We start from the raw sequence: 23,344 nt of genomic DNA on the forward strand, positions 1-23,344 counted from the left end.
AAAAGGGCTATTAAGATCTGATAAGATTGTTGAAACTAATTATGATTTTCGTCATACCTATGCAGACTTATTGACATTTCGGCATTTAACCAGTTAACTAATTACTTGCTGACCAAAATAAGTCAACTTTTTTTGAGCTAGTTTTAAAAGTGGAGCCATAGTGGGTGAATAGCAAGAGATTAATTAAGGAAGGAAGGAGGCGGCAGTGAGACACCAGATGCCTTTTACATCATCCATACTAGGGACAACCAGTCCTTATGCCCGGGATGGGTTGGGGTCAAGGGGAAGGGGAAGGGGGGAGGGGGGCTCACTAAGGTGGGTGGGGAGTGCAAGCAAAATTAGAAAAAAACTGATATGTCATTCGATTTGTGCTCTATCAAAGCTTTTTACTTTTCTGACAAAAAGGGATGAGAACAGAAATATGAGTTTGTATGTAAATAACCAATGTGCTAAACAGCATGGATGTATGAAGGTGGACAGATGTGGAGATTGTATAATTATTAATGATGATGGGTAACCTCAGAGTCTGCTCTTGGAATGTCTGTGGAATAAATAACAGAAAAAGGGGGGATTTGTAACCAGATTATGCAGAGCATGAAAATAGATATAGTGTGTTTCAAGAAACACATATTAGATGGAGTGATAGAAATATGTTCAAAGATTTGGGTCTGCAATTATTAGCTTGTACTAGACAAGGCACTACCACAAAGGGTGTGGCAATTTGCTCAGTCTATGCTCCAAATTCAGATGACCCTGAGATCATAGACTATCATAGACTATTTAAGCCTAGAATTAGCGGACTGGCCGCCCTCGGTTATTTTTTGTGGAGATCTGAACATGCATCTTGAAGGGGGGATAGATATATCTAGTGATGCTGTATATTCAGGTTTAAAAAAGAAGACATATAATCCAGTTAAAGGTTTAGTAACAAAATACAGCTTAAAAGACGTGGGGTACGTAAAAAACCCTCTCTCACCTCAGTTTACTTTTTTCTCCAAACCCCATCAGAAACTTGTACATTTAGATTATTTTTTTGTGAATTGCGGACTAATAAATAGTATTGTATTCAAAATCTTCCCCCGAATAATTTCTGACCACAATCCAATAGTAATAGAGGTTCCGACAGAGACTGGCTCTGCTTCAACTTTAAGATCCTGGTCATTTGATCGGAAATTACTAGCAGATCCACTATATATAGAAACAATGAGGAAATGGATCAAAGACTTTTATCTCTTCAATAGAAGCAGCACATCTATTCAAATTGTGTGGGATGCTTTTAAAGATGGGGTCCGGGACAAAACACTTTCCTATTCAATTAAGAAACAAAAACATATTAAAGAGAAAATAGAACAGAATTTTAACCTAGTACGAGAATGGGCGGAAAAATTTGTCATAGCCAATTTAAACATCAAGATACTGAACAAATTAAGACTACATTGGATATACATAAGGCTAGGGTCTATGAAACATTTGCAGCTAAATTAGCGGAACAACTTGCGACATTCAGATCTCACATCTAAGAAATGGGAGAAAATTCTGGAAAGATACTAGCAAAAAGAACTAGAGAGAAAGAAATCTTAAATTCTATTAATGCGATACAAGATGAGGCAGGTCAGGTTCATAATCACCCAGATCAAATTCTCGAGGTATTCCGGCAATTCTATTCCCAGTTGTATAAAAATGATAATGTGGCTTATTATCCGGATATGTTGTTAAATTTTGTTGGAGAAAATAATATTACAAAATTGAATGATTTACAATCAGATTCCTTCGAAGCTGACATTACATGGGAGGAAATTGAATCAGCTTTGCTTTCGCTGGCTACAGGGAAAGCTATGGGCCCTGATGGCATTCCTCTTAAATTCTTTGGGTTGTTTAGAGATGTTGTGAAAGAAGACTTACTAATTACATTCCAGGAAGCTCAGAGAGGATCTCCACCGGCATCGTGGAGTCAATCCACATTGATGGCATTTCTCAAAAAGGATAGGCCTCCCCTTAATACGGCGTCTTTTAGACTGATATCCTTGATAAATGCTGATAGCAAGGTCTTTTCAATAATACTTGCCACCCATATGTCAACAGTGATATCCTCTATTGCTTCACGATTGCAAAACAGGTTCATCCCTAATAGGAATACTGCGGACCATGTCCGAAGAGTAATTGCTATGATGGACTGGGCGCAGGCTACCAATACACCTATTGGAATCACCCTGTTGGATGCCGAGAAGGCATTCGACAGGGTGGCATGGCCTTATCTTTGGGATGTTTTGGCTTTGAAAGGCTTTGGACCAAAAATGATAGTGGTACTGAAAGCCTTATATCTGTCACCAACGTCATGTGTTAAAATCGAGTCCTGTAAATCTAGTCCATTCTCCATCTTTCGGGGTACCCGGCAAGGATGCCCGTCATCTCCACTACTATTCCCTCGATATAGAGATATTTACCTTAATCAACTAAATCAAGAGGAGGAAATAAATCCGGTGGAGGTTGCAGGGACTCCTTATAGAGCGTTGGCATATGCTGACGACGTGGTGGTGACCACCACAAATATTGTAAAGGCAATCTCGAAGATTGAAGAGATAGCGGAGGAGTTCGGTGCCTTTTCGGACTATAAATTAAATTCCTCAAAAACTCAAACTCTATTTGTTGGTCTGAATCCACCAACACACCTTAACATAGTATCCACCACAACATATTTAGGAATTAAGATTAGAACCCCGATTTCTGATATTTCCAAGCTTAATTTTATCCCCATCCTTAAGAAAGCAAACACCACTCTGGAACATATTAACCACTTACATCTGTCATTACATGGCAGAAATAATGTATTAAAAATGTTAATAGTTCCGCGATTTCTATATCTTTTTCGAACCATACCTCTTGATTTTCCAATGGAATTTTTTAAACAACTGGAGAGAATGGCCGGAAGATTTTTATGGGGATACAAACGTCATCCGCAGAGCTTTCAAAAAGCTGACTCTCCCAAAGGATAGAGGAGGATGGAGCACATCACATTTCCTATTTTACTACCTAGCATCAATATTGCAGTTCATTAATCCCTTAATCATTGGTATCAAAGCCCCAATTCACGTAGCACATTTCCCCTCCATTTATGAATTTTCTTTAGGGGTAGAAGCTCGTGGCTGCTTTCTAAAAAATATAGAACCAAGCTACTTCAATAAAATTTAATTTAAGATTGTATCTGCAGCATACCGGGCATGGTGGACTATTAAGGGACATCTAGGGATTCCAAAAATTATGAGATATACCCCTCTGTCATCCAATCATATATTGCCTGCTATTTTTAGGGACCATATTATGTTAAAATGGAGCAAACAAGGAATTAATTGTATCAGTGATTTATGGTATAATGATGAAATGATCTCTTTTCAGACTCTTAAGGCTAAGTTTAATATCTCAACTCTGGATTACTTCAAATATTTTCAATTACATAGTTATTTTAACACTTTATCATCTGAGCAACGTTTAGGGCTCCAGAAAATATCTTTGATCAAATCTTTATACGCTAAAAGAAAGATAGGCTTTTTCTATAATTTATTGATTTCATTTTATTCAGATGACTTATCATTAGGACAAGACCGATGGGCAATGAAGCTCGGGGTGACAAATGTGTTGATAGAAGAGTCCATTCTGATGGCTAACTCCATTTTATTAACGGGTAGATACTGTACTCAGCACTATATGGTCCTCTTTGATTCAGATCATACTCTCGAAAAAATTTCTAAATGGGGATCATCCTCAGGCATAGCCTTTAAGAGATGCTCGCTGGAAGCAGCGGATGCAATGCACATTTTTTTTATGCCCGCAGCTTTCATTAGTACTTACTGAGATACAGACTTTCTTGTCTTTAATGCTCAGCTGTAATGTTACCCTTACAGCAGAGCTGGTTTTGATAGGTACATCCTCTGATAACATTGCCGAAGATAAGAAAAAGCTGATATTCATTTGTATGTCTGTTTATCGTGTCTGTGTCACTCAGGAATGGATAAGCCCAGATCCGCCGCAATTTCATACTTGGAGGGCCCGGTTCCTAGCGAAGTATAATCTAGAACAGGCAATCTATGCAGTGAAAGGACATGCTAGAAGATTAGTGGGGGGGGGAATATGGGCTCCAGTTTACCAATGGATACAGACGGGGTTGCCGATGCACTCAATTCACAGTATATAGATTGTTAAGTAACAATATAACATCAATTATAGAACACAAAACGACAGAAGTCTATCACAGATACTCCAGTAGAAGGGTAAATCGTGGAGTCTTTTAATGAAGTATACAGCCAGCCGACACGTGTTTCATCGCACTCGCAATTCCTCAGGGCTAGATGGCTGTGTCAAAGTCAGAAGGTCGCTCAGCTGGTGATAATTCCGACCCAGCCGGGCCCGTGACCGATGGTTCTCGGTATGAGTATGTAAGATACAGGGTAAAGTTCTTCGTTCTATCTATTGTATATCAGGTACTATGAAGCACGGAGGTCACAATATTGTTGATTCCAAATTTTGTAGACAGCGTCGAACAGGGTACTGTTCTTTTTAATGGTTCCGATTCTTTTTCATGCCGGGTGTGGCTCGAAAAACGGCGGGATACCCCAGGCTGTGTGCAACTCTGGAGCGGCGTGTAGCACGTCCTGACCTCCGGGCTGTGTTCCTGTTCGATTTCCCTACATTGGCTTAGAAGTTAGACTGAAGTAGAACATGAATGAGGCCCAGAGGAGTATTGTTGGATAATAGCTTCTGAGTGGAACAGCACTCCTAAAACTTGAGGTCTCAGTAATAGAGTAAGTATTGTAAGTAAAGTCACAGCAATGGACTGTTTATTTCACTGGCATCATTTTGCTAAAATCACAGGAATTTGAACCGCCTCTTTTCTGTCCCTCCCACCATGCCACAGTTTAAGCAAGTTTCTTGAACGATTCAAGGCTTTTGAAGTGCGCTCACATTGGGAGAATAACAATGCATTGCCATTTGAAGCATATTTTCTCAATTGGATTGGCAAAAAGGACGTACACTTAGAAATATTTCTTGAAGGTTGCACATGTAATGATACAATATTTAAGGACGGGCATGCTACCTAAAAAAACCTTGGCGCTGCCAAGGAAAATATCATTCTATAGGTTAAAAGTGCATGTCCAATTACAGGCCTATTTCCCTGCTTCGAGCACGCTCCAAAATACTGGAGAAGCATGTATATCAGCAGCTCTCTCTATATCTGGAATCCAGTAACCAGCTCCATCTTAGCCAGTCCGGCTTTAGACCCTACTTTAGCATGGAGACAGCTCTAATGGAAGTCTCAGAATACATCAAAGGCATATTAGATGCTGGTGTAAGGTTGTGCTGATCATGTTAGACCTATCAGCAGCCTTTGATACAAACAGTTCCCCACTCTAGACTCCTGAAGCATCTGCAGTCCATCGACATAGTGGGTCCAGCCTTGGACTGGCTTGTCTGCTTCTTGGAAGGTAGAAGTCAACAGGTTTGGATCCCTCCCTTCTCTTTTGAACCATGTGAGCTGTCAGTGGGAATACCCCAGGACTCTACCCTGAGCCCAACATTTTTTAATTTGTATCTTACCCCCCTCACCCAGATAGCAGAAGCCCTAGGTGCAAAAGTTATATCGTATGCTGATGATAATCAGCTGTTCTACTCATGTGGAAAAGGAGAGAAGTTTTCAGAGTGGCTGATAAAAACCTGCCTTACAGTAGTTTTTCACTGGATGGCTTTACATCAACTGAAGTGCAATACCGAAAAAAGGGATTCTTTACTTTGGCAATGCTTCTTCAGAAACCTGGCAGGCTTTCTGGCCTGAAAATGCCCCCCCTCCCTTCCAGGCCGTGAGGGAGGCATAGTCACGAACTTCGGGGTCAAATTCGAAGACTGCCTGTCTTACAGGCCACAAATTAAGTCTGTGGTGGGCACTTGCTTTGGTGTACTGAGATCCGAGAAAAGGTTTCTTCACTATCTGTCCTTTACAGCAAAAAAAAACAGTTATGCATGCCTTGATAACCTCGAGGTTGGACTATGGCAATGCACTCTCCTTTGGTCTGCTAGGGTATCTGTTAGAGAAGCTTTAAGTGGTCCAAAATGCGGCAGCTCGGCTTCTTTTGATTTTGCCAGTTAGAATGCACATGTCCCCACTTCTGCATGTTCTTCACTGACTTCCTGTCAGGAAAAGAGTGCTATTTAACGCCTTGCTGCTAGTTCATAGAACCCTGTATCAAACTGGTGCAGTCTATTGCAGAACTAGGTTTAATTTCCATGTTACAGCAAGAAATCTGAGGTTAGCTAATAAATATTTAACAGAGACAACCAGAATCTGGCGTGCAAGAGTTGGAGGAAGGTTCCTCGTCCTTCTGGGATCCATAGCTTAGAACAAACTCCTTCTTGATGCTCCAGGCTGTTAGCAATGTGACAATGTTTACAAAGAGGTTAAAAAATTGGCTACTTATCCACGTTTGAAATAACCAGGGGCCTTATTTATGAAGGACTTGCGCCGCCGATGCGTCACTTTTAACATGGGAAAAAGTGACGCACCGGCGGCGCAAGTCCGTCATAAATAAGGCCCCAGATTTGTTTTCTCTCCTGACCTGTGCTTGGTGCTGTGATACTCTTCGGAGTAGCTGTGTGCTTTACAAGTTGCTTCATCATCATAATCATCATCATCATGTGTCCACTAGAGTCTTTCTCGTTTCCACTGGAAGGAATGGTGCACAAAACACCTGTGTCTTGACCGCTGATGAGCAAAGAAGTGAAGGGATGACTCTGATTAAAAACAGTGGGGCATATTACCAACAAATAGCGATATTTATCGCTAAGTAGGGTTAGCGGCAATATTTTTATAGCTGCGCTTCACCAGTTTTTATGGCTGAGATAACTTGCTATTAGCAAGGTTTATTTCAAAAGCGATAAAAATCAGGCGAAATGCTTGAATATCGCTGAGAATACAGCGATATTTATGCATTAGCGACAAAATGCTCTTAGCCATGTTATCCACCTCCCATTGGATAACATGGCTAAGAACTGGTCTGAGCAGGCGTTGGTTTTGGCAATAGCGGGAATATTTCCATCGCTACGCCTGCCTTGGTAATGGGCGATAGCGACGTTAGCGACTGCTTTCAGTCGCTAACAGGTTGGGTACGCCCATTTTGCAAGTCATTAGCGATAAATATCGCTGACATGCAAAGCGGGCCCCAAACCGCTCGCTATTGCCTGAAAGCTGTCGCTAACATCAGTTAGCGACAGCTTGCTAATAGAGCGATAGAATTATCGCTGCTTAGCAGCCGAAAACGGCCGCTAAACCAGCGATAATTGCCTATCTCCACCCTTGGTAATATGCCCCAGTGTCTTAGTGGCCTCTAATGTACGGACTCTGTTAGAAGTTACAATGGGGCCTCTAATGTAGGGACCCCATTAGAAGCTACAATGGGGAGTTACCAGCATTTACGACCTACTTTCTTAGCAGCCACAAAGCCAGTGACATGGAGAGAAAGTAAAGCCGGCTCAAAAAAAACTACACCCAATGGCAGTTTGCAGTATGCAAATTAGTACTTCTGTAACACTCTTTTACGTAGTCTTACATGCCTTTGTCAGTAGGATTCAAAACATCTAAAATCGGAATTAAATGAGAATGTTCACATATAATTACTCCAAATGGAAATAACTTGGCTGTCTGCACTTTTACTAATAGCGACTGGACCGTTTTTGGGGCTTCCACAAAGGCATATAAGGTTACTCAATCAATTAAGTTTTTTAGGATACACAGCCATACAACACTACATTCAACTTGTAATAAATAATGCAGATAAAATAAGTATTACCATTGCATTACACAATAACAAAGCTATGCACGATGGGCCCGATTCACAAATGTAAATTTAGATGTTTGGTCTAAACTTAGATCAAACGTCTCACTTTACGACTTTGGGAATTCACAAAGGGCATTTACGAGTAGATGTTTGGTCTAAGTTTAGACCAAATGTCTAAGGGGCATATTACCAAGCAATAGCGATAAATATCGCTATTGCTTAGTTAGCGGGAAAAAAATATCGCTGAGCACCGAGGATTTTTACCGCTGAGATACCTTGATATTATCAAGGTTTATCTCAAAAGCGGTAAAAATCCTGCGAAATGCATGAATATCGCTGAAAAATCAGCGATATTCATGCATTATCGTGACAATGCTCTTAGCCATGTTATCCACCTTCCATTGGATAACATGGCTAAGAACTGCTTTTAGCAGGCGTTAGCTTTTGGAGATATTCGCGCTTAGCGCGAATATTTCCAAAAGTTGTTAATAGGAGTTAGAGATGTTAGCGACTATTTTCAGTCGCTAACATCTTGGCACGCCCACTTTGCATGTCAGACATGCAAAGTGGACCCCTAAATGCCCGCTATCGCCTACAAGCTGTCGCTAACTGGTGTTAGCGACAGCTTGGTAATAGGGCGATAAAATTATCGCCGCATTAGCGGGAAAAAGTCCCACTAATGCGGCGGTAATGCCCTTGGTAATATGCCTTTAAGTTTACCTTTGTAAATCGGGCCCAATATTTTAAGGCAACAATATATAAGAAAAAAACATATAAACCATATTAGATTATTGATCATCTTGCAACCAATAAATGCTTTTGTCTGTTTTTCCAGGCCAATTGTATTTAATGTGAAACAGTATAAATCACCACTAAAGAATTATTTTGTAGTGTGCCTTGCAATTTTGTAATTATTAATACAGTTATTCTTTATAAAAGGGGTGTTAGGCATTTAAGCCTAAATTTTCGCTAGAGAGACAAAAACAACAAAACATGTATCAAACTTTTCCACCAAAGGTCAGAATGGCCAGAATTTGGTCTGACGTATATCAGATCACTATTTGGAAGTAAATACATGTAACACTGACCAGGTAGACTGCATTATACGCACACTGTCTTGGCAATCATAGGTTTAATCTCATCTAAGAATATTTCAAATGCAGGATTACATTTAATAGCCAAGAACTTCCATTGTGCTCAGAGATTGGACGTTCTTATGCAATTCAGTTGAAACAAAAGACCATCACTGCTATTGTACTAACATATGGTTGAACAATCTATTTGCTCCTGGTGTGTCTAATATTGGAACAAATGCTGGTATTCAAACATAGTTGTACTATAATCAAGCAAGGGAAGTGTATGCACACCGGCATATCCATTATTTTACACAGGGCTTGCTTATAAACCTGTATTGCTAGGTGGCTCCACAGTGAGATCCAGTAGAGGATTTGCCAATGTAACCAGACGTCCAATGCCTTAAATTCCTCGGTCCAATTTTAGAGGAGTAAATGATGTTCTAGAGGGTAAATGTATCAATGTTTTAATTAACTCAGCCTCTGTACATTTTGATACCATCATAGATCTGAACATACAGAGCTGCAGACTGTACCTGTGCCTTATATATCTTAATGACTGGATACAAATCTAGCAAATGGAAATAAGCGCTCACCCTGTTGCCCAACTGAGCATTACTCTTTTTTAACTATTTTCTCCCAGAAGCAATTTGATGCACACCTAACACTTAAATAATAATAAAAAAGAAACCTTTCAAAAATCTACAAATTTAAAGATACGAGTCGATGAAAACATTGAGAGGCTTAACCCCTTCACTGCAGCGGCTATTCCGCCGCCGTGCTAAGGGGGTGGGGCGGAAGAGCGGCGGGCGCATGCTGGTGACGGAACTGCTCCGTCACCAGCGTCAGTTGCGCTGTGCTTATGACGGAGTGGTTCCGTCATGGCCCCACCCGCTCAATAGAATGCTCAGCGCAGGCGCGGAATTCGCGCCGTGCATGAGCGGCGGGCGGGCCATGACGGAACCGCTCCGTCATCAGCACAGCGCCACCGCAGTTGATGACGGAGCGGTTCTGTCATCAGCACACAAGGGGTTAAAGACCATAAACTTAGTCTTTGATTGATTGATAGACAAACCACGGGGCATATTATCAAGCCTGTGCGCTAAAATTATCGCCGCTTTATCGTCCGTAAACGGCCGATAGAGCGGCGATAATGGGCTTGATAATATGCTCTATGGAATTCCAATCGAAGCACATGTTAGATGTGAAGACATCTAACATGGGTTTCGATTGGAATTCCACAGAGCATATTATCAAGCCCATTATCGCCGCTTTATCGGCCGTTTACGGACGATAAAGCGGCGATAATTTTAGCGCACAGGCTTGATAATATGCCCCCACGTTCCCTACAAAGCTCACAGAATTTAGACTCCAGATTCTGAAACCCCATAGCAGACTTAGGGCCTGATTACGACTTTAGTGGTGCCAAAGCTGTGCATAGTCGTGTCTGGCGAGCTTTTCTTTTGCCATTCCCATGGCAGTGCCCTGAAAACGGGCACCGCAATGAGAATGCAAAAGAAGTTCCAACATGGCATGGACTGTGAAGTTCCTGCCGAGCGGGATCTTGGGGTGCACTCACACAGGGTGCACATGTTTTGACACCCTGAGTGCATCCCCATGGCAGGTGAGACCCAGTTTGTTTACCCACCGCCAGCCTTTTCAGGGCAGGCTCACCGGCATGATAAGGATGCTGGTGGGTAAACACAAATTATGCTGGGCGGACTGCAGCGGTTCATATTGGATACCCCTGTCCCCTGCACCTCCAGCGCAGTAGCGGATTGTTTGCAATGGCCGCCTCAGAATAGGGTGGTGGCAGGACCGACACCACTACGCCACCGCGAGTCTGGCCCCTTAGATATTATTAACATTCTGGGAGCAAAAAATAAGGTGCTTATTTTAACAACTGGCAAACTAGGGAATAATTTAAACAACTATCTACAGCTGCAACTATGCCTTTTGCATATAAGTCAGTGTACACCATTGACAAACACACGGTTTTGTTGCTTCAAGTTGTTTTATTTCATCATGGGGTCCCCACTTTACTCTAGCAAAGTTTTCAGAATGCAATGTAATGACTAATTTCAGTAAAGGGGATGGTAGGTTCATCTCGAATATACCGGTCCTTTCAGCATTGTGCGGTACTGTCTCAAACGCAGATTTGAGTTCTACAAATCGTACAAAGACGGCAGGCCTTTCCAATAAAACATATTTCCAAAGTAAATCAACATACTCGATCAATCTTGGTAAGAAGATATTACGTAGAACTCAGTGCACCACAATTTCAGTTTCAGCTAAACCATTGTTCAGCAAACCATTTGGAAGATAACCATAAACTAACAGTACCATAATTTAGCGAGTCAGATTGTGACCCTTTTTTTTTATATATTAGTACTCTTTCTGTCTTAAACCAATACTCCGTAATCCTATAGTGCTACTTCTCTTTTTCATAAATGCTTTAGTAAATCGCCCCTTAATAGCACAATTCAGTTTCTGTAGTTTTCACGCCTTTCCCTTCCAGTAACTCCATAGCAACAAACACCAGACTGTTGATTCAGTAAGGATAGGTTATGTGTTGAACAGTGTGATGTCGCTGAAGGTCAAAGGGTTCATAATGCTACTTCTGCTACTAGTGTTTTGATGGCTTGATGCCCATGCTCTAGGTATAGCACAGAGGCTATTGTCGGTTGCATTCCTAGGATGTATGACATCTCAACGCATGCTTTTACATCGCATGCTTTTACATCGCAAGTTTTACAACGCATGCCTTTACAACGCATAGTGTTGAGGGGTGGTGGATAGTGAATAGTTTAATTTACTATTCCAACTCCAGTCCCCGTGGATAGTAGGGAAGGTGTTGGATAGTAAATTAAATCTATTCCCTATCCTAGAGCGCCCCCCCAGCGCAATGCGTTGTAATGGTTTGCGTTGTAAAAGTTGCGATGTAAAAGCACTGCGTGGTAAAAGTTGCGTTGTAAAGGATGTTTCCCGCATTCCTATAATCCCAAATTCACTACTAGTTTTTACGTAGTCAACACATAGTAAAATTATACAGAAAACATATTGAAGGCATACATGTTAAATAACTGAAAACCTGCATAGCGCTGACGCAGAGGTGCATCTGCCCTGTGGGATTCAGGAATGATGGTGAGCATCTGCCTACGTAAATTGGAAGAGTACATCTATCCTGCGGTTGTTAATACAAATATTTCACATGTGCCATTTTGCATGTGGGCCTCCTTTTTCTTTTGTCCTGCATACTTAATCTCCAAATGCTGAGCTGGTTTTCATTAAAATATTTTCTTGTATTGCCACATCGGTTCTCGCTGTTATTTCACGCGCTGCCTCCCTTACCCCAGTGCTTTGTTCTGCCAACGAGCTTGCACAACCTTTTTGCGAGCCGGTGGATACATTAGTATTTCCGCCCCATAAAAACATGTTTACATGTGCTAGACTTGCATGATAGTAACCTCAGAAATTAAGATGACCTAAAACAAACATTTCCCAGTTAGAACATATCCGCTAGTACTGCACAGGTCGCATAGAAATTGCATATGGCAGTTGTTCACTGCTTTGTGCTTTAACAGCGTCATTTAAATCTTTCTTTTTATAATGGAAAGCTAAAAAGGTTTACTGTTAAAAAAAAAGCAAATTTGTAAGTTGCATGAATGCAAAAAGGTCATAAATTAAGAAAAGTCAAATTCTGTAAATGGGCTCACCATATTGTAATTTTGGTCGTATTAAAATTGTGCATACTTTACTGTAAAGTTGTCTTGTATATTAATTTGTTTTGCCAATATCACCCACCCTCTGTCTGTCTCCTTCCTAAAGCGACCTGCCTGGACCTCTCCCTGGGGTACTGCGAGGACCTCCCCTACACCAAGACCGCGCTGCCCAACCTCCTAAACCAGAAGACGAGAGAAGAGATCGAGTTCAGCTCCGAGTACATTTTGCTCAGCGTCATCGACACTCTGCTCGGAGGGGAATGTAACCCCGACATCAGGCTGGTGGGCTGCTCCATCCTGGCCCCTCGCTGTGAGAAAGGCAAAGTGGTGAAGCCCTGCAGACGCGTGTGCGAAGCTTTAAGGAAGAGCTGCCTTCCTGCCTTCGACGCCATTGACATGGCCTGGCCTTACTTCCTAGACTGTGACCGCTTCTTTGTTGGGGAAGAAGAAGGCTGCAGCAACCCTCTGGAAAAGCTCAGAGGTAGGTTAGGCTAGCAAGAGGTTGCTCTGACCTGCATCCTGGGGCCAAATATCCCCGCGTCCCCAAGAGGTCCAAGTTACTCTCTAGAGGGCCCGATGTAGGTAATTCTAATTTACCACTTCTTAAATACCGAATCATACTGATTCGGTATTTAAGAAGTGGTAAATTAGAGGGGGGGAAATGTAGGTAATTCTGAATCAGTAAATACCGAATCGGTAAGATTCGGTTTTTACCGATTCTGTAAATACCGAATCGGTATCCCCCATTGATTCCTATGGGCCTTGAATCAATGTGGAATACCGAATCAGTATTTACCGATTCCGTAAATTCCGATTGTTGCAAGGGTGCAGGGGATGTCACTTTGACACCCTCTAGCACCCCGATTCCGGACTTGTGTGCCATGTGCCACACAGACATGCCCAAAGGACATGTCTGTGTGTCACATTGCACAGGTGTGCATGCACAGATGTGCATGCACACCTGTATTCGGTATTTTACCACCCAATAGGATTGGGTGGTAAAATACCGATTCTTAAAGCCCTGTGGCACTCTGACATGTGCCAGCTACATCTGCATTTACAGAATCTGTATTTTACCGAGTCTGTATTTACCGATTCGGTAATTTTACCAAATCGGTAAATACAGAATCGGTAAAATACCGATTCTGTAAATGCATGCCCTACATCTGAAAAAACGTAATACCGGTCGGAAACGGCCGAATTTGGCAGTTTCCGACCGGTATTAGGGCACCTACATCGGGCCCTAGATGTATGTATGATTCGGTAGGACCACGAGTCCTTCTAGTGAAATCAAGTACATTCCATGCATTTATTTTACTCGATCCAGCCTCTGTTCTCTGGGGTGGCCTCCACCAAGGCCCTCGGTCTAGCCATATCCCCTCCCCTTCAGGATGGCAAGCCCAAGGGGGATTTAAGGAGAAAGAACTGCTTGACAGTTTGTTGGTTTGGATATGTTAGTGCATAGCGCAAAATCTCCCATACAACTCGCAACAAATGTCAAAAAGTCCAGACCCTAGACATTGTTGGGCATATGTACAAGGAAATGGCACAGTGCTGCGGGAAATTTTGCTCTGAATGCACTCATTAAAATTGGGTAGCAACCTTTTCACAAGCGTCTGTAAAGAAAAACAATTTTCCATTGAAGAATTGGAAACAGAAATCTAGATGCTTTGTACTGTTTCTATTTATCAGAATTAAATAATTTATAGATAATCACAGTAGTTGGTGGCTGTCAACATGAATTCAATATTTACATAAATATGAGATGATAGTGTGCCATAGGTGCTCAGTGCTCAACAGGTGCACAATATATACACGGTTTTTGAGGTTTTTATATACAGGTGAGAGATAGGCCAGATGATGCATTAACACCAATGACTCTTTTCACTAGTAGTGTCCTTTTGTTATGTGTAGAGTCTTGGTTGGTCTGGGCCTTGAGTAATCGTCGACGTTTCAACCCTATTTGTGCCCCAGTTGGTGGTCACGCAGGGTCTTCATCAGGACAGTGTGTCGGGAAGGGAACGGTGACAAACCTAGAGGGTCCAGTTATTGACAATGTTCATTAATTTAGGTGGTGTTTCTCTAGATGTATTCTTCATGATTGAAGATGTGATTATGTTGTTTTTGTTACATTTGTTTTTCTGGGAATGAAATAGGTATTTCAGGTCTTCTACAGAGATGCATTCTTGTTCCTATGAAGGAGTAGGGATGAGGAATTAAAGAGGAGCAGATGTAGATCAGCTAGAGAAATGAATAAATGAGGATGGCATACATAGCCAAGTTAAATATAATACAAAGTCTTCACCTCCCAGGTAACTGAATGCTGTTTGATGTGCTAGAAAATGTTGTCAAATTGATCTAAGATTGTTTGAAGTGGGCATCAGAAACTATTCAATCCACAATGGCAAAGTAAAATAGAGAAGAGCATATAACACCCATGGCTTGATGACAAATGCAAAAAAAAAGGAAGTCAAAATAAGGGAGCATCTCAGAACTGGCCCAAGCTTAGTAAAAAAACAAACCATAACGAAATAGGAAAAGTTAAGATGACAATGACGAAATGGGTGAAAGTTGTCTAGGATGACAGAGACACGTCCACAGAAAGGTTTAGGAGAATGGTGGCTTGACGGGAGAGGGGGTTGCAGGAATGTTTTTGTTTTTTTGGGGTTATTTTTATTGATATTTTCCAACAACAAAATTGCTTAACAAAAAGGAAAGGTCAGCATTTTATCAAATCCGTATAGGAGTTTAATTGTTCTTAGTCAATTCAATACACAGTGGTTTTGTAATAATATATGCTCCTGTAGCTCACCCCCAATACAGGAGTACATATTCATCAAATGTCTAGATAGGCATAAGGATCAACAAAGAACAAAAATAGGATAGAACTGCATTGCATGAAATCATATAGATGGCCTAGGATGTCATCGTCTAGATCTATGAAACCCATAATATCCAGAAGGTAAGGAAGGGGAACAAAAGTTTAAAAACTAAGTGGAAAGTTAAACCTCGTCATATCAATGTCACAGTCCATGTTTGGCCCACATTTGGCTCTTCGATAGATTCTTGCTGGCTCTGAGCCCAGGTCAGAAATGGTTCTCATATGTTCTGAGGTCTAGAAGTAGGTGACACAAGTTACCAAAAGGTTCTCAGCTGTGTGTGACCATAGGTGACATTATTAATCCACCCTTTGATGGATGGTACCTTACTTCTGCCCCAGTGGATTGCAACCCGCCGTTTAGCAAACAACAAAAGTAGTGCATGTAGCTTGCACAGTTAGGGCGGTGTGTCCTTAACATAGCCTAATAAACCAAAGGTAGGGGATGGTACAACAGACATATTAAGGATCTGATTCACTGAGGTGAAGATCAAGGACCAGAATTTGGCAATCTTGGGGCAATCCCATGCCACATGTAGAAACGTGGCAGGGGTGTAGTTACAGCGCCAACAACCATCATCTGCACTAAGACCCATCGGATAGAGACACACAGGTGTTCTATAGAATCTATGTAGATATTTAAAGTGAATCAATCGCAGCTTATAGTAAGGAGCGAGTTCAGTTAGCTGCCCACAACAGAAATCCCACTGGGCTTCAATCAACGGGTTTGAGAGTTCGCTATTCCAGTGTTGCCGGGATCTGGGTGTTTCCAACGAGGCAGTGTTTTGCAATTGTGAATACAATTATGTGATGATTTTATGAGGAGATGGGGATTTCAACAAGTTCTCCAATGCGGGCAGGGTCGGCAGAGCCAGCAGGAACCCTTCCCAAAGGCCGCAACACGCCGTGCGCAACCTGTGATATAAAAAGAGCTCAGCAAATGGCACCGCTTGTCCCACATCCGCCACCAGAGGGGGCCTGAATGTGTCTGCTGGGTATAAATCAGCAAACGTCTGAAGCTTTATCTTTTGTGCAAGTGTCCTACTGACCCCATCGTGGATACAAGGCAACATTGGATTCTGCGGTAAAGGGATGGAGGAGGCATATAACACCGGGATGCCCGCTTTTTTACGCAACTCGTCACATCCCCAACATAGTGTCCCAGATGAGTCCACATCTCCGCTTGGGTGGCGTGCCTTTTGGTAAAGTGCCACCTTGAGTGGGACGGGAGCTATCGCGTCAGTTTCTACTGCTACATGGGGCTGGAAGGGCGGTTGGTGGTCCCAATAGTGCAAGAAGAACCTGCTCGACACGGAGCTATACTGTCCCCCGTGACTTCATAAATAGGAAGGTAAGACCTTTGAATGAAATAGATATAGATAGATAACAAACCTCAACGGGAGACCACAATTACGGAATACTAATGACTTTCTGTATATGTATATCTTTCCTCTCTCTTATATGATCGACAGCTGGGGTGAGGACGAATACTTAAAAAACCGACGTGAAGATGATAACCATTTGATCCCTCTAAATAATTGGATACTAACACCAAATTACCCTGATCGCATCTGAGATTATATTTTGACTCATTATTTGAAAGGTGAGCCCGATATTCCGATAATATAATGAACTAAATTAACCCATGTACAAGCTGTATAGTTACGCCTTAAATCTCCACCTGGATAATATACAATATATACAAATATTCTCCCACAGCATTGACTTACGGACAAATAAATCGGGGGCATAAAGAAAGTTTTTTTAACCCAGCCACGTGAGGCTGGGCCGGAATTACAACCAGCCTGAAGGTACGTTTCTGGGCCGGTTTAATTGTTAATCATTGATTTACCGTTATGGATGATACAACCCTTTACATGAAACTTATGAAATGTATATATATTGACAATTCACAGGCTCATAACATAACGATATTGAATATCAGGTAAGCCTGAGTAGTAATACTCAGTCTGAATAATTTTGGGCACATCACGCTTGATATTAACCCACCTATATACACGATGATTGATATTCTGCACTGGTATTCAAAAAAGATCACCTTAATATGATACTATGGCTGAAATATACAAGTGGTGAGGCACAGCGCCAGATTGATATCGGGAAATCTGTTGCTACCGATGTATCTTGTGACTTCACGAACTGAGGGGCACTCTCTTGTCTCATAAAAAGACAAGTTTCATCCTTTCTATGGGAGACATCTTTTTCCCACCTCTTTTTCCTAGCAAGAAATTTCTCACTTGCATGACATGTAAACTAAAAATCTAAAAATCAACTACATGTACAAAAAATGTGACCACCAGACAATGTATCTCGAAACTACAATATCTGTTTGTATTGTATTTTCTTTCCCAGCCCTGATGAAGTCCTGGGTACCTGCCCATTCGACGAAACACGTGTTGGCTGGACTTGGAGAAAGCCTTAAGGATTAAACAAACCATATATATAATCTTGACCTGTATTGACTTTGTGAATCTAAATTTTGATATTGTTTGTTGTGAATATTTAAAGTTGGTGTGATAGGACTGAATATACAAAAGTGCAAGAATTGAGCTTGGGCACATAATGCATATAGATGCATGTCTGGGGCACCCAGGCCACCCTGTTTCAGCAGGAGCGTCACGAGGTCCCAGGAGACTCTGGCCTGTCCACCTGCCCACGGCAAGGAGACCAGCAGCGACTTCAGGGTGTTAAAAAGGTGCCGGTGAGAGGGATTGGTATATTAACAAAAAAGTACAAAATCTTTGGTAAAATAACCATTTTGGCTAGTGCTATCTTACCGGCCAGGGAAAATGGTAGCCCAGACCATATCTTAACCTTCTCCTCCAACCACGTGATGGCACATCTGTAATTTAAGTTCCATACCTCCTGTGTATCCTGACTAAACCAAACCCCCAAATATTTAACCGCCTCAGCCTCCCATCGCAGGAGGAACTCAGACAACACCGGGGTGTGCCATCAGTCAGAGGAAATATCACTGACTTGGCCCAGTTGATGAAGACACCAGTCAGACCCCCGAATCAGATAAACTCCCTCAAGAGTGGATCTATGTTCTCCTCTGGGTTGATAATATATAAGTCAGATCATCTGCGTACAGGGAAATAAGTAGACTTCCGGAGCTGAACCCTATACCGCGGGCTGTGTGATGTTGTCGGATGCGGGCCGCCAAGGGCTCCTTCGCAATCGCGAATAGCAAAGAAGAGAGGGGGCATTCCTGCCTCGTGAAACAAAAAAGGGGTCAGAAATTAAGCCATTCACCTTAACACGAGCACTGGGTAGGGTATACAACAGGCTAATTCGGTTAATAAAAAGCAGACTAAACCCCATGCGACTTAAAATTGTAAACAAATATGTCATTCGAGCGAATCAAACGCCTTGGTGGCATCCAAGAACACAACCATGGCTAGCACGTTGGGATGTAAATAATGCAGTACCGAGAAAATTGTTCTCAAATTATGAGAGGTCGACCTCCCGGGAATGAACCCCGACTGGTCAGGAAGTGCAATGATGGGAAGTAGGGGCTGCAGCCTATTAGCAATCAGCTTGGCTAGAATCTTAACATCCACATTTACCATTGATAGTGGCCGATTAGAATCCAGCTCCGCTTCCGGCTTCCCCGGTTTTAGGAGTGTGATGATCATCGCTTCCTTCATGAACTGAGGTAACACTCCAATCTCCAACGCTTCTTCATATACTGCTAACAGTCGAGGTGCTAATTCCTCCACATATGTTTTATAAAAGGACGTAGTCAGGCCTCCGGGCCCAGGGGCTTTATCTAACGGTAAACTTTTTATAACCTGGGCTACATCTTCCACTGTGACTGGGAAATCTATATACTCTCTATGAATGTTGTTGAACCAAACCAATGCTTATGAATCAAGAAAATCTTGCATCCCTTCTGGGCACGTCTCTTGGGTGGTGGTGTATAGGTGAGAATAAAAATTAGAGAACTCATCTAAAATGGCCTCTGACAGTGGCACCCTGTGGAGTCAGTATTTCGTGAATGAATGCAATCGACCTAGAGGGTCCGATCATACCAGCCAATGTGCGGACTGGTCTATCACCTTGCCAATATCTCAGCGCCTCAGCATGTTTCCCCAAAAATGTAACTTCCCGTTGAGCCTCTTCGTTGAAGTCTAACAGTAGTATTGCTCCTCAAGCTCCCTAATCTGGGTTTCCAGAGATGCAATCGTGCCCCGGAGAGCCATCAACACTCCCGCCTGCCTGGCAATACGATGACCCCTGAATAACTACTTTGAATGCCTCCCAAAGTGAAGCTTCAGTAGCTACCGAGCCCGTATTGAGGGAAAAGTAATCTGTAAAATCCATACGTATTTCATCCTTAAAGGCTTCATCAAGTAAGGCATGCAACGGGAGGCGCCAGGAAAAAGCGCAGAGGAGCGAACCAGGGAGGGACAGCTTTAATAAACAGGGGGCGTGATCCGATAGAGAGCGCGGCAATTGTAAAACGTCAGTGGGCCAAGCAGCAATATCACGGGAAACTAACCAGAAGTCAAGGCGGGACCAAGCACTGTGATTGTCGGATATACATATGCCTTCTTTCACTAAGGGGTGTCTACTACGCCATATGTCCAGTAAATCCCCATTTGAGACTATGGCATTTAAGGCAGCGCTGGCAGGTGGGTGTAGTGGACGAGCCGCACCCTTCCTGTCCATATCATCATCCAGGGTGGCATTAACATCCCCACCCCATAGTATTGTGCTGCAACCTGTCACTCTGATTTAAATCCAAATATCCTGAAAGAAATGAGGGGAGTCTACATTTGGGCCATAAACTGTGACAACAACCAGGATAACCCCTCCCAGCCCTCCATGTAGGAGGACATACCTCCCCTCAGGATCTCTTTGTACCTCACCCTCCTGCCAGTCCAGTCCCTTTCTGACCAGCACAGCCACTGCACAGGCATAGTTAGAGTAGATAGAAGAGTATATATTGCCCCACCTATTATGACTCAACCTCTGTGACATTGTTACATTTAGCTGCATCTCCTGCAATAAACAAACATCTATATTATGTCTAGATAAATAAGCATGTACGAGTCTAAATTTCCTGCTATCATTCAGTCCTCTAATGTTCCACGGAAGAAAAGTTAGTGTTGTAGAGTGTTTGGGTACACAGTATCCTGACTGAAGTAGTGCGAGCACCGGACGTATGCCGGCTCCCAATTGCAGACTCTGTATACTGACCAGCAAAATACAAACATGTAGACAAAAAACAAAGAAACATTCCCTGCCCACCACCCACCTCCCACTCCAACCCCACAATCAGGTTGTAGAATACCCCCTAGAACAAACAAAAACTTGAATAGCCACATAGTAGTATAGGGAACATTCCCATGGGGGCGCAGCGATACCGGTGATCCTCCCTTTCCGCACAGGGTGGCTGGGAGTACTGCGGAGAGCATTACAGGTCCATACTAAGAATGTTAGGGCATACAGTACAACGATACATTGCGTAATGAGGAGTCCACATCAACAGAGTATACAGCACCTTCCCAGACCAACTACATAACAGAGCAGTCACTCAGGCTGATGAGATATACGATACCCATGTCAGTGATTGTCACTAAGTTAGCCAGTTGCGGACGACTCGGGTCCTCCGGTTTCTTTGTTGCGCTTCCCAAAAATAAGTTTGGCAAATTTCAAAGCAGACTTTGCGTCTGTGAAGAACTGGGCTGTGCCATCATATGAAACTTTCAGTTTGGCAGGATATAACAGGGAGTAGGGGATCTGGGCCTGTAGAAGGATTCGCTTGACTGCATGAAATTCTCGGTGTGCCCCCTGTACAGCAGGGGTGAAGTCCGGATAGAATGAAATAGTATTTCATTTGTGTGATACTTGACCCTTTTCCCTAGCCAGCCGTAGGATGGTATCTCTGTCCTGATAGTTCAAGAGCTTTGCCAGGATGGGCAGAGGGGTTGCCCCAACCGGGGGTCTCAGTCCTAAGGATCTATGTGCTCTCTCTACCACAAAGACCGAAGATAGGTGGGGATCAAAAAGTTTGTGAAGTATGTCTGCTACAAAGGTCTCCATTTTGGATATGGCCGTAGTTTCAGGGATTCCAGTAATGCGTAAGTTGTTTCTACGCGACCTAGCCTCCAAACTGTCATTCTTAGCACGGATAATGCCTAATAACTTGTCCATGTGTAATAACTGTTCCTTAGTGTCCACCTGAAATTCGTGAAATTCAGTGTGGCGGTTTTCCAGGGCATCAAGGCGGATCTCATGCGTGGCCACCTGTGTCTTGGCCGAATCCAGTTGCGTAGTCAGGGTATCCAGCTTCAAGTCTATGTTTCTCAAGCTGGAGCGCATCTCCAACATGAGGGTGCTTAGACCTTCACCCTGGTCTTCCACGATCAGGTCTTGTTGTCCATCCGTCTGTGTATCAGGGCTTGATTCAGTATGTCGCTTGGCACGCTTGTTATCAAAATTAATCTTTGGTTGTTTAGCGTCTTGTTTATCCATGTTGCAGAGGCAATTAGGAGATGTAGAGACTTAGAAAATTCAGCCCACGCCCAGCACATCCAGTTGCCACTCAGCACCAGCACGAGCGTCTTCAGCTGTGTCCGTGCCTCACTCTCCCTTAATCGCCATTCAGTGCACTAAGCGCCACGCATCACATATCAGCCTCTTTTGGTCCACCTGTGCCCACGCGAGTCTTTCGTTCCACCCCGGGAGTTCGCAACAGGGCAGAACCTCTGGCTGTAGATTTTCCCCAAGGATTTTCTCACCAGCTCCCAACACCAAAGGGCAAAGACTCCGCGCTCAGCCAGATGTGCAATGTTGAAACTTACAGCCCCAAGGGTTGACAAGAAAGCAGTCAAGAGACCCTGAGCCGACAACTGCGGCTCCTGAGGAGGACAGCAGTGCAGCGACTCACACCCAGCTCATGGATCCCCTCAGTCCGCAACACCGGACGAATTGCGCAGGATCACACATTCACCATGCAGGGTGTGGCAAAGACCCATCACACGTATTTTCAGATTAACAGTGTCTCCTCTCGAATGGTCTTCCACTATTTGATCTGGCCCTGTCCAACTCGTGGCACCAACACAAGCGCTATCTCCTAGTACTGGTACTCACATATAATGCGCAACTCTTCACAGTGCAGGCCCGGCATTGGCAGCAGATCTACATGGCAGCTGCAAAAGGGCACCACAGGGTTTCAGGATGTCTCCACTCCTCACCGCTCCCACAGCCTCTGGCATCAATCGCAGGGGCGGCTGTAGTGCAGCTGTCTGCCGCTTCCCGATGCTCCAGGCAGCGCACACACCTCGAGGCACTGAAGCGCCATAGCGGGGGAGTTCCACCTTCACCTCCGATCCGCAGCCCGCAGTCCACCAGCAGCCGCGGGCTCAATTTCACAGATAGAAAGATAAACAGCCAAACCAACATGTGTTTCGCGAAAAACATTTGCTTCTCAAGGGCTTTAGAAAAGTGCACATACAATTGTTTATATAATAAGTTCTTTCATAGAGTCAGTCGTTCCCAATGATAAATACTCCTTGCAAGATGTTTCACAATCATTGATACTGGCCACAGCCCCTTGATTGCAGTTCTCGCTCCCACTATTATACACATTCACAATCGGATAAGAGGCTGACTATGGTGGCCTCACACAAACATCTCACAGAGAAAATATTTACTCTCGTAGATCGAGTAAGACCGCGCCTTCAATCACAGCGTTTGGTTGCCATTCCTTGCATTTATCTCACTCGTTCTGCTAATTTATCTACCCATACTTTCTTTCTCCTAGAGATACCTAAAATAATCACGGATTGTCGTATTTTACTTCTTGGATACAGTGAATTA

The 23,344-nt window shown here is 43.1% G+C and overlaps 1 protein-coding gene across 1 annotated transcript in view; it reads left to right on the top strand.

Moving 5' to 3' along the window:
• CPZ (carboxypeptidase Z) overlaps window positions 1-23,344 on the top strand; it is a 309,764-nt gene that overhangs the window by 165,263 nt on the left and 121,157 nt on the right. Inside the window, exon 3 of the mRNA XM_086964143.1 lies at window positions 12,722-13,096. Within this exon, the coding sequence (XP_086820269.1) occupies window positions 12,722-13,096 (375 nt within the window). The remainder of the gene's footprint in view (window positions 1-12,721; window positions 13,097-23,344) is intronic.

Source organism: Lissotriton vulgaris, chromosome 3_2 (genome assembly GCF_964263255.1).
Source record: "Lissotriton vulgaris chromosome 3_2, aLisVul1.2, whole genome shotgun sequence".
Classification (NCBI taxonomy): Eukaryota; Metazoa; Chordata; class Amphibia; order Caudata; family Salamandridae; genus Lissotriton; species Lissotriton vulgaris.